This window comes from Peromyscus eremicus, chromosome 8a, assembly GCF_949786415.1.
Source record: "Peromyscus eremicus chromosome 8a, PerEre_H2_v1, whole genome shotgun sequence".
NCBI lineage: Eukaryota > Metazoa > Chordata > Mammalia > Rodentia > Cricetidae > Peromyscus > Peromyscus eremicus.
Window position 1 is genome coordinate 1,701,850 of NC_081423.1, and position 13,014 is coordinate 1,714,863.

Below are 13,014 nucleotides of genomic sequence, written 5' to 3' on the forward strand. Positions count from 1 at the left end.
CAGTGTGAGCCACCATGCCCAACTTCAATTAAAAAAAAAGGGTAGGGGTGTTTTGTCCTCATGTATATATGTACACCACATGCATGCCTGGTGCCAGAGAGGCCAGAAAAGGGTGATGGACCCCCCTGGAACTACAAATGATTGTAGCAGGCTTCCTTGGACTGCTACCCCCCAAATCATGACAAGGAGGCATTATTAATTATGAATGCTTGTCCTTAGCTTAGGCTTGTTTCTAGTTAACTTTTTTTAACTTAAATTACCCCATTTTTATTAATCTATGTGCTGCCCCAAGGCTCACTTACCTCATCTACATACTGTCCATCTTGCTTTCCTGCTTCCTCTGTGTCTGGCTATCTAGCCCCCGACTGGCTGGCTGGTTCCCCTTTTCTCTCTGTTCACCAGCCCCGCTCAGCCCTCCTCTGCCTAGCTATTGAGTGTTCAGCTTTTTATTAGACCAATTAGGTGCCTTAGGCAGGCAAGGTGAAACAGCAACACATCTCTACATAGTTAAACAAATGCAGCATAAACAAATGCACCACATCTTTACATAGTTAAACAATTATTTTATTCCACAACAGATTGTGAATCACCATGCTGGGAATTGAACTTAGGTCTTCTAGGAGAACAGCCAGTGCTCTTAACTACTGAGACATTTCCCCAGCCCCTGCTCCTACTCTTTAAGTCAGGATCTCCCTGTGAAGCTCAGGCTGGCTTCAAACTTGCTACCATTAGGCAGACTGGCCTGGAACCTGTGTTGTGTCTACTTCAGTCTCCTGAGTGCCTCCAGCCTTCTGAATGAACCACCAGTGGAAACCACCAAACCTGGCAAACAGAGCTCCCAATGGCACACTTTTCTACTGAATAAGAAGCAGCTCCTCCTGCTAGCCCTTCTGGCAACCCAGCTATGCTGCTCCTACTTTGCTGATCATAACTCTTCAAACAGCACAGCTCAATTCCCATCCACTCCTCTGCTAATCTGGTTGAATGGGCCAAGTGCACCCTCCAAATTTGTCTGCCAAACCCTAGCCATTTGCCCACTCAGCTTAAGTTCTACGTCTGCTTTGATGCCATGGCTGGCCACTGATCCCTGGAGCCCTTTCATCCCTCCTGTGGCCTTTTCTTACTTTGAATTGTCTCTGCTGCAGGGCTGAGTGAACCTTGATGACCTGGACAGTGGCAGCAGAAACAGAGGGGGCTCTGTGCCCTCTGTGATAAGTGCCTGATGTAGAAGGAAGACTTGGCCAGTCATGGTTCCCACAGCTCTCTCCTCAGCTGCTACTGGGTGTAGCTCTGCCCAAAAATAAAGCTGCACAGGGAGACACATCCCTGACTAGACAAGAGGTGCTCTCTTGCTGATAGATTCTGGACCTCAAAATGATAGGAGAAGGATCCCAAGTGTCACATCAGACAGGCTGGGCCAACATTTCATTAGCCCGCATTGTTAACTATTTTCAAATATTCTGAAGAATTATATTTATTTATTTTGTGTATGGAGGTCAGAAGACAGCTTCCAGGCATTGGTTCTCTCCTGCCATGTGGGTCCCGAGGACTCCGGTCATCACGCTTGGTGGCAAACACCTCTGCCTGCTGGCTCTTATTGCCATTGTCTGGAATCCCAGGAAACATCTTTTGTCTAAGAGCAAGAATGGGCTTTGTTTAGCCTCCAGTCCTCAGTGAGCTGTGTTCTCCAGTAGAATTAGATCCTTGTCACCCACGAGTCTGTCTCTTTAACATGGCTTCACAGAAAATTACCGCTGTCAAAGCTGAGTTCTTGCAAACAGAGTGAGACAGAGACCCCCCCCCCCCCCTTACTGCACTGGCATTTTAAAACAAACTACAGTTCTTAAAACTGGCATCACTGGGGCTGCAGAGAGGGTCAGCGATTGACAGCAGGAATTGTTTTTCCAACCTGAGTCTGGTTTCCAGTCCCACGTCAGGCAGCTGACAAGTGTCCAGAACTTATGTCCTGGGGGATCTGACAAGTGTTCTGGGGGATCTGAGGCCATTTTCTGACCTTGGGCACTACACTCATGTACACACACACACACACACACACACACACACACACACACACACAAATAAATCTTTAAAAATAAGCATTAACTTGTAGTTTTAAATATATTAACATCTTAGTACCAAATTATACTTCTAGAATACTGATGGTCACACCCTGAAAACAGAAGGGGGTTATCTGGGGAAGGGAAGAAGACCTGGAGGGAGGAAAGACAGGTGTGGTACAAATACGAACAAAGTACCATGATATATATGTATAGCAGTGCTGTAATGACATTCTGTATGCTAACTAAAACATTACAATGTTTTTTATTTTGTATATTTGTTCTAAAATTATGTATATTTTGTATATATTTTATTATATAAATATTTATATACTTATTTTATTTATATTATACATGCATTTTACATATTATATATAAGTAAACTTATGCATGTAAAATTTTATTTATATTATGTATTATGTAAACATCTACATAAATATAAAATATATATTTATTAAAAATTCAGTTTGTATATATATGTAGTCAGCATATGTACATGCATCCTCTTTTTAAAAAGTGCATTTTTTTTGTTAAATTTTATGTGTCTGGGTGATTTGCCTGCATGTAGGTCTGTGCACTACATATGTGCCTGGTGTGGAACAGGGCGCCAGATCCTCTGGAACAGGAGTTACAGATGGCTGTGAGCCAACATGTTAGTGCTGGGAATTGAACCCAGGTCCTCTGGAACAGGAGTTACAGATGGCTGTGAGCCAACATGTTAGTGCTGGGAACTGAACCCAGGTCCTCTGGAAGAGCAGCAGGTCCTCTGGAAGAACTGCTGAGCCATCTCTCCAGCCCACATCCTCTCTTTTTTTAGTAAGGTGTAACTGCTGGATGTATGATGCCCGAAACAGGCTTTATCCCTGGGAGTCATGGGAGCTAATGCTGTAATACTATCAAAAAGTTGTCTTAAAAAAATTAAAACCACAATCCATAGAAGAGAAAACAAATAAGGTAAAGACCTTTTTCATGAAATAATTTTGAATGTATGTATATATGTCCGTGTCCATGCATGTAGAAGCTGGGGGAGGACACAATGGATGTCCTACCCTGCTGTGCTCTACATTATTTCTGAGACAGGGTCTCACTGGACCTGAAACTCGTTTTCAGATAGGCTGTTTTCACCCACCAGCACTGAGGTTACAAGCACATGGAGCTATGCCCAGCTGCTAATTGAGAGCTGGGGATTTGAACTCAGGTCCTCTTACTGGGGCAGCAAATGCTCTCACTCACTAAAGCTACCTTTCCAGACCTGGATTAGCCCAGAGACCTAGGGTAGAGCCAAACATGACTGGTGAATAAATAAATACATAAATAAAATCAATGAAATGATTCCTGCTATACTCCTAGATCATTGCCTTGCACAGTCATCATTAGAGAAGCAGCAGGTGGGAACAGATGCAGAAACCCACACCCAGACATCATGGACCATGCAACCTAGGCTGGCCTTGAATTCCACCATCCTCCAGCCTCAGTCCCCAGGGTGCTGGTGTTGGGATTACAGGCAAGCATCACCATATCTACAAAAATTTCTAGTTTAAAAAAATTATTTATTTTTATTTTATGTGCATTGGTGTTATGTCTATATTGGTGCCTGTTATGTCTATAAGAGGATATTGGATCCTCTGGAACTAGAGTTACAGACAGTTGTGAGCTGCCATGTGGGTGCTGGGAATTGAACCCAGGTCCTTTGAAAGAGCAGCCAGTGCTCTTAACTACTACTAACCCATCTTTCCAGCCCAACAATCTCTATTTTTTTTTTTTTTTAAAACAGAGCTGCAAATAGCCTTCCTAATCAGCCAGCAGAAGGTGCCCAGGCCTACAGAGTTAGAGTCGACAGGCAGCTGTGTACAAGGGGCTCTGAGCATTCTTTGGCCCTCTACCCAGAACTGTGCTTGATCTTGACTAGGAATCAAGCCTGTTTGCTTTTCCTTTAGTGTATGTGGAGCTACAGACATGAAATTGGACACACACACTCATCCCCCAAACAGCCCCTTTCCCAGGTGCCTTCCCATGCCCATGCTTTGTTATAGCTCTGAAGTCAGACCGTGTGCGCTTCAAATCATGGTTTTATGAATACCTACTGGAGGACACTGGGCAGACTGCTCAAGCTCCCTGGTCTCAGCTTCCTCACCACAAGGGAGGCTTACACACTGGCACTTCACGGCTTTGTGCTGGGGTTAAATGGGGTAAGGCAGGAATGGCCGATCCACAGGGGTACAACAGTCTTGGGAAGAAAAGGTCCCGCAGTTTGCCAGTCTTTATTCAAAGGGTAAAGCATCAAAAGAGAGCCAGTCTTCATACATTAGAAAGGGCTGTGCAAGAACAGTCAAAGCAGAGGCAGCAACCGGGACACCACACTAATGACCCAATTCAATCTATAATTAAACTTGTTTAAGAAATCATAAATCTCACTTCCAACTTTTGAGTTAAAAGGAATAATAATACAGGAGATGACTTTTTGTTTGGATGCCCCAGATGCCACACACTTGTTTTCAACAAATTGGTATTTCCAAAGGACAAGAGCTTTTCTTCTCCACCTCCTTTCATAAGATGTCGAAGCATGTAAAGACGAGAACAACTGAAGATAGTGTGTTGATGACCTAGAATGTGGATTACTGGGCGCCAGACAGAAGCAGCAATTCAGAGCAAACCCACTTTAACCATTGATTCTATATAATGAAAAGCTTTTTTTTGCCCACAAAGCTGAGGAAGATGTTGAATAAACACACACACACACACACACACACACACACACACACACACACACACACACCTCTCTTGAGATGTTCTCCAAGGCAACATGAAATCAAATTCTGCTGGAAAAACAAAAGGAAAGGCCAGAGTTGAGCCTCCTTCCTCCTGGTCCCTGCATCTCAACACTTCTCAGATCTGATGGGGCTGGATGAGATCATTTCCAGTTCCTTGTGAACTAGGATTGCACCATAAAGCACTCAGACATCTGCAGGCCTACGGTCTGGTGATTGTCCACCAAAGGGACAGTCACTACTTGAGGACAGTATTGATGGTCACCACTTTTTGTTTTTTGAGATCCACCTGCCTCTGCTTCCCCAGAGCTGGGATTAGGCCTGTGTGCCTGTGCCTGTGCCTGTGTAGCTTGATGGCTACTATTAAGTAGGATATCTGCTCATATTATTTTAAGAAAACAAGAAAGGTGCTAGGATTTAAGCAAGTAAACCCAAGGGTAATTCCTTGTAATTTTTAGGCGCAAGGCTTTATATAAACAGCTTGTAACCATGATGCTGACCTAGCTTTTGAAGGTCTTTTAAGAGCTACCCAGGAGCTCATCAGTAAACTGGGTATCTATGATTTTGAACAACAAGAAAGTCAAAGGCAGCAAAACACTGCTGGGAAACAATGGACTTTTTCTTTGCAGCTTCCTGTTCCTTTAGCAAAGATTCTAAAAAATGTGTAAAAAAAAAAAAAAATCCCAAGAAAACCAAACAACCGATGGATGTACCAGAGACAGGTGAGACAATCAGGAAAGGTGGTGAGTCTTCACCCAGGACAGTAGAAACCCTCAGCCACGTTCAAGCCCGCTGCAGACTGTGGCTGCTTATTCCCACATGAGCCACAGTGAACAGCTGACATGGGGAGCTAAGGGAACTGGAAGTCAGTGTGTTGAAGACTGTTGCACTAGGTTTAAAATGGTGGCTTTGAAAATTTAATTCTGAATGAAACACCCATCATAGCATGTGCTATGTTATGATTTTTGTTTTATGGAACAAACAACAGAAAAGGGGGTGGAATCACATAGAGAAGAGGCTGTGCACGGGAAGTAGAAGTGACCCACCCATGTCAAGGAGGTGGGAGCCACAGTGAACACTCAGGTGAGTGCATCACCAGGCAGCTCTGTCCTCGTCCAGAAGGCAAGCGCATTGTTATCCCTGGGACGAAGCAAGTAGCTCAGATTCCTTTTCTACCTTAAGCTTACTTTCTAATCTCCTCCCTATTTTCCACACCACATAACAGAAGCCTCCAATAATGGACTGGGTCTTGAAGCTCTCAATTCATTCAGGGCCCTGGACAGGACGACAGATCCTCCTGAGCTGTCCTCTACATCCTCCAATTTAACCAACCAAGGATCGGAAATACAGGAAACAAATGCATCTCTACTAAACATGCAGACTCTTACGGTTACCCCCAGGACAGCACAGGGGGAGAGCCCCTTACACACCACCTGTCCTGCATCAGTTGCTGTAAGCCACCTAGAGGTGGTCTGAAGTTCACAGGAGGCAGAGGTTATAAGGACAGCAGCACCCAGACTTTGCACCATCAGAGGATCCTGAAAGACACTGAGGGACAACTGTACTCTTAAGTACCAATAAATCACGATGTCAACAGGAAAGCTCAGTTCAAAGTGCTTGTGTTAAAGTCAGAGAAGACAGTATTTTTGCTACAAGGTCCACTTTTTAATCGGGCTAGAATTCATGTTGGCATCAGCTCTTGAGGTAGAAAACTTACTGCTTGTCACTGAACACACGAACAGCTAGTACTCAAGTATCACAGTCTGCAAACGGCATGAAGATGTGGTGACAGAAAGGCCAATCTAAATCAACCATTTAGATCGGTTTGTGGGTCTTAAACATCTATGTATTTCTTTTGAATTCTTATGCATTCTCTGCACTGATCTTCCATTTATCTACAATCGTTTAATGTGAAGGAGAAAAACTCACATCTAGAAAGCACCTGGACCTCCTTTGATCTCGTCTGGTCCTCATCCAGGCAGGAGACGCAGTCAGCACAGGAGTGTGGGCACGGCAGAGATGGTGCGCTTCTGGTATGACGCTGGCATCACTGACGTGTGGATGACGTCAGTGACGTGTGGGGTGGGAGGAGGTCTGAAGACTCTCTGATGTGATTTGGGCTTAGAGTAGGAATTTGAAGGTCAAACACTGAGAAAACCAAGAATTCTGGGGAGTCCTTCATGACCTCGTCAAACCTTGTCAACAAACAATTTTTGCCAAAGCACTGGTTTAAACAACCAAGTCACAGTACATGTACATATATGTGATGACCAGGAGACCAGTGAGCTGGCTTGTCCCTGTGAGTGGGAGGTGAAGAAGCTGAACATGGCTGGAGAGAGTGTTAGGAACAGCAGCCTTGTCTCAGTTCTACCATACCGTGTGTACAGTGCTAGGAACACGACGGAGTATTTCTTACCGGCTTGAGCAGCAAACATCGGCTCCGCTTGCTTCACGTGGCGTAATCCCGCCACACTTTATTTAAAATGGAACACTGCAAGCCTAGCACAGAGGGGCGAGAACCAGCAGGGGGAGGTAAGGACACATCTCAGCCCAGAGCTCCGGGGGAAATCGCGGGGGATGGAGTGCCCATCCCAAAAGCCCTGGGGAAGAATGAACTGCTATGCGGTGATTAATGAACAGCGATTTGAATGCGGTCACTTTCTCACTCTGCCTCCAGACACCACGTCTGCATAGGCAGTGTGGAGGAAGTCGTGCAGCTGCTTGGCGTTTCCGGCATGCCCCAGGATGCTTGTGAGCCGCTCCTGGGACAGGGAGACCAACTCTGCGATGTTCTTCACTTGATTCATCAGGGAGCGACAGTTCTTGGCGTTGATCCCAGGCATCTTTAGCACGAAGTCTTGGGGCCCGGGGTTATACTTGTCTGACTCAGGCAGCGTTTCCGAGTCTGCAGTGATGGCCATGGCCATGGCCGCATCGGGCTGAGGCTTGTTCTGCTTCAGCTCCTCGAACAGCTCGGCCGTGGCATGAGGCGAGGGGCACCAGAGCAGCCGCAGGCGCGGGAAGTGCAGGGTGAGGAGTGTGAGCTTGGAGCTCACATCGCTGCTGCTCATATCCTGGAAGAAGGCGCCGCGCGGCACCAGCGAGAAGGGCTTGCCCGCATCAAACTCGATGAGCAGCACCGGCCGCCGGTAGTAGCGTGACATGGCTAGGCACTGGCTGTACAGGCGGCCGCTGTGCAGCGAGCCAATGAGGTCGCTCACGCTTTTGCGTTCCACGCACAGCTCGGGTGTCAGGATGTAATCGCCCACCTCCAGCGTCACTGGCTCGATGTCGATGCCCCTCCGATGGATCAGGGACGGCAGCTCACTCCGAAACTCACGCATGTCCACCACAATACTGGGCTGTGTGCCATTACGCTCCTGGCCACCTATGAAAAGGGTTATTTAGGTCATGTCACAGGGAAGAGTGCTCAGAGATGAACTCTGATAGATTTAAATCCGTTTCTGTTGTTAAACTCGCATGGATGACTGTAACACTTTCTAATATTCCAAAAAATAGCATTTATAGAGAAAACAGAGGTAGTTTTCCCCAAATTAAATGGAACCAATAGGAAAGCTAGCCTGGGCTGGCAGTTCATGACTTACAGCGGCACACAAACACCTCTGTTCTGGTTCCTCTGGTCCCTCACGGGAACACTGACCACATTTGTACTGGTCTTCTATCTCCAGGTCTTATGAACAGTAAGGGCTAAGTGGCCTTCTGAGCTGCGGTCATCACCTTTGGGTCTAGAGACGGCAAAGGCAAGAGGCTTGGAAGAGTTTCTTACACACTGAGGTGCGTACCTAGGGCCGTGGCTAGATTCTGAATTCAACAGGTAGGAGATTAAAGACTCCAAAACTTCATTTCCAACAACCTCCAGAGGTGATAACGCTGTTGCTTTACGGACAACTTTATGTGGGTATGTGTGGTGTATGTGCGTGTGTGTAGCTATGGTGAATCCCTTTGTGGATCAGAGGAAGGTGATGAGCGTCCAATCTGTCCTTTTCATCCATCGTATTCTCTGCAGGCAGGGTCTGTCACTGAACCTGGAGCTAGGCCAGTAGTCAGCAAGCCCCCAGGGATCTTCCTGCCCTTGCATAACACAGCGGCGGCGTGCAGTCCATCTGGCCATACTCAGCTTTTAACATCAGTGCTGGAAATTTGAACTCAGGTCTTTATACTTGAACAGCAAGCATTCCTACCCACTGAAGCATCTCCTCTACTTCAAGGGCACTTCTAAGTGGTAAAGGCTTTTATAGGCAGAATTATGCCCCCCAAGTGCCTGCCCTAGTCACTGCTCACAGGGCTACCTAGCATGGTAAGAGGGCTTTGTGAATGGGATTCAGGTTAGTTTTCTGAGGCTGGATCACCCTGGGCCACTTGATGCTATGATTTGGATTAGAAGTGTCCCTAGAGGCTCAGTGTGTAATCAAGGCTTGCTCCTGCAGTCTTGCTCAGAGGGCTCTGACTTCATCGAGGACTAGTGCACAGACGAAGTCACAGTCGAATGGACTGCTAGGAAAGAGGGCCTAATCAGAGGAAGCAGACCACCGGGGCATGCCACTGAGGGGTGTCTTGCACGTACCCTCTGGCTTTTCTGTGTTTGCTGCCACAGATGAACAGCTTCCAGTCGCATACCCTTCCACCATGGTGGCCTGCCTCACCACAGGCCTGGGAACAACGAAGATGGCTGAGTGTGGACGGACACCTCTGGAGAGCAGGAGTCCAGTCAATCCTCCCCTTAAGCTGCTTCATCAGGTGTTCACCGGAGAACTAAGAACCTGGGTAGACCCAGAGGCACACAGGAGAGGAAGGGGAGGCGCTAGGGTCAGAGAAGACAGCAGTGCGGTTTTGAAGGTACAGGGAGGGGCCATGAGCAAGAATGGGGGTCATCTCTAAGGCACTGGAACACACAAGGAAAGGGCTCTTCTGTGAACCACTAGGAAGAAAACAGCCCTGTGAACACCCTGATGCTAGCTCAATGACATCCAGCTGGAATTCTGTCTAACCTGCAGACCTGTAAGGAGGGCAATGTGTGTTTCAAGACACCATATTTGTGTAATGTTTTACAGCAGCAATAGGAAACTCAGATAGAGGCTTCCAAACGGCAGACCTCTAGGAAGCGCTTTATGTGTGGTAAGTACCTATGGCTTGACCTCCCTCCTTCACCCTGTCTTATGGGATGTAGTTCTTCCCAAAAGGTCACCAAGGTAGGCAGAGTTAAGAATCTGCAAAAAAAAAAAAAAAAAAAAAAAAAAAAAAAAGGGCACAGATGTTCTGAAGCAGTACTTCCTGGGGTGTGCAGTCCAAGGTCCTTCTCCATTAGACGCTCCCACCCACAGAAGCAGAGTTTTTATGTTTGAAGTCAGCAGGCCACAAGTGCACAGCACATGTGTGGAGATCAGAGGACAATTCTCAATAGGGGCTTCTTCTTTCCTGTTACCTAGTGGGACGGGACACGGACTCAGACTATCAGGTCATTATGCAAGAACGTCTAACTTACCTCTGAGCCATTTCTCCAGCCCTCTCTCCCGGCCCCTGACAAACACCTGACAGAACAATGTAAGGGAGGAAGAATTTACTTTGGCTCAGGGTTTCTGTCCACAGGCAGCTGGCTCCATGGTTTCTGAGCCTGTGGCAGGCAGAGTGTCACAGGGAAGGCTTGGGCATGAAAGCTATTCACCTGAAGTCCACTGGACTCTGAATGCATCTGACCGCATCAGAGGCTAGATCAGCTTTAACCCTCTCATGTCACTTGGCTGACAGCAGCTGCTATGGGAAATGGAAGTTCTTGTGAATAAAGGTACACTTGGAATCTAGCAGGCCTTGGTAGCATGCCAAACATCTGGGACCAGAGAGATAGCAAGAAGCAGAAAATACTTCAGAGCATTCCTAGCAATGTGTGACCCTGAGAGGGCAGGCAGAGGAAGTTAGGGAAAGCTCCCTTCAGCTACTGTGTGAGTCTTCTGGCTTCCCTGGGTTATAGAACTTACCCATCTCTCCCAAGGCTTCACTGGTAGAATTCATCTGGAATCTTCCTCAATCATTTCCTTTTCTTTATATTTATTATTTTTATTTATTTGAGTGTATGTGCCTGCATGAGGTTCTATGCACCACCGAGAGGCCACAGGATGGAGCTGAAGTCACAGGCAGTTGTGAGCTGCCTGATATGGGTGCTGGGAACTGAACTCAAGTTCTCCGCAAGAACAGTCAAGCGCTCCTCACAGGTGAGCCATCTCCCTGGCCTGTGTTTTTAAGAGTTTATCTAGAAAAACTCAGCTATGTAGCTCCGGGGCTTCACAGCTTCCTCTAAGGGCAAAAGTGGCGCTAGGCCAGGGTAGGACTTACCAGCTTTTCGAGTGTCAGTGGGAGCATCTGTGGACACTGTGCCTCTTGCTAAGTCCAGGTTGGTTTCATCTCTGCCTTCTCGTTCTTCGGGGACAACCATGCTAGCCTTTTCCCTGGGGGAACAAGTATCATAAGCATCACTTGACTAATCTCAACATTCTCAATGAATGCTGTTGGATGTCTTTCTGTATGCTATGAATATGTGCTGCTATGATTGGTTAATAAAGGAGCTGCTCTGGTCTATGGCAAGTCAGGATATAGCCAGGCAAGGATTCCAGGAGAGAGACAGGAAGAAGAAAGGAGAGGCAGAGGAGATGTCATCCTGTCGTTCAAGGAACAGCATGTAATGGCACACAGGTAAAGCCATGGAACATGTGGCGACATACAGATTAATAGAAATGGGCTGAGTTTAGTTATAAGAGATAGCCAGCAAGAAAATTGAGCCATAGGCCATGGCCATGCAATTCATAATTGATATAAGCCTCTGTATGTTTACTTGGGTCTGAGCGGCTGCAGGACCTGGCAGGACACAGGAAAACTTCAGCTATAGATGAATCTTTTGAAAAGTCTAATCTCTAAGGTGATCTACATGCAGGCACCAGGGGTGCACACCTGTAATCCTAGCACTCAGAAGGCTGAGGCAAGAGGATTGTCTATGGCACTGACTGTAATCATAAAAGTGAATGCAAGAAATACATTAGAAATGAATAAGCAAATGGGAAGAATTGAGCAGGAAGTCACTCATCTGGGCTTCCCTTTCTCACCGTCCGGAATTCAAGTAAGCAGCTCTTTTGGTTTCTACCTTGTGACTGAGTTTTGCCTGAGCCTGCTGCAAGGCTAAGGCATTATCAATACTGAGAAACAAAACATTTAAGGTCAGATATCCTTCAGGGTCATAAGTAGGGAGGGTTCAGTCAATGATTAAGAAAATGAAAACAGACATGATAGGACTCTGACTGGAAACCTCCAGGTGGGAGGCCCCATCAACACCATCAGTTTCAAAGGAGAATCAATGTCAATATAAGAATAAGACTTCTGTCAGGGACCAGAACAGATAACCAACATCTGGGGAAAGAGACGGGAACAGCAGCCACTTCTCGTGGGTTTGCTTGAAAGCATTATGGAGTGCTCCCTGTTCTGTGTTAGGAGCTAAGGATATAAAAATGATCACAGGGCTGTCAAGATGGCTCAGTGGGTAAAGGTGCTCGCCACTAGGCCTGACTATCCAAGTTCAAGCTCCAGAACCCACTTTGGTGGAAGAGAACTGACTCCTGCAAGTTGTCCTCTGACCTCCACATAGTGCCCATGCACACATGTATGAATACAGGCACAGGCATGCATGAAAACAAATAAACAAATGTAATTAAAGATGACCATATAATCCTTCCAGTCTTCGGAGTAACCCAGTATCTCACACACATGGGTAAGGAGGACCGTGTCACCTGCCAAGACTTGACCAGACATCATTATGTCAAGTAAGTCCCCAACTCACCATACTGAGCTGGAGGTCCTCTACCTTTGAAACCACTGGACATGTGACAGTCAACTCATGAGACTATGTACTCACTGTCTGATATATGCCTGATGTGACAGAACATGCACACTTGGACCTTTTTTCTCGAGGCTTGCAGTAGAGCTGAGGAAGTAAAGCAACCATGAACAAACCCACAGAACTGACAACTTAGCAGAGACTGGGGCTGGGGAAGACAGATGAGCTGCTAAGACGGATGTGTCTGCACCAGGGTCAGAACAACACTCACTTCCCAGAGATGAAATAGAGCAGGACTTCACTTAAACACTGCGAAGAACAGAGTGTGTGTGATCTATGCAGGCACATGTGT

The 13,014-nt window shown here is 46.6% G+C and overlaps 1 protein-coding gene across 1 annotated transcript in view; it reads right to left on the bottom strand.

Annotated features, from left to right (window-relative positions):
• Positions 1-6,468: 6,468 nt before the first annotated feature.
• Ercc4 (ERCC excision repair 4, endonuclease catalytic subunit) overlaps positions 6,469-13,014 on the bottom strand; it is a 28,789-nt gene continuing 22,243 nt past the window's right edge. Inside the window, exons 10-11 of the mRNA XM_059269967.1 lie at positions 11,174-11,286; positions 6,469-8,213 (exon numbers count right to left, since the gene is read on the bottom strand). Of these exons, the coding sequence (XP_059125950.1) occupies positions 7,480-8,213; positions 11,174-11,286 (847 nt within the window). The 3' untranslated portion in view covers positions 6,469-7,479. The remainder of the gene's footprint in view (positions 8,214-11,173; positions 11,287-13,014) is intronic.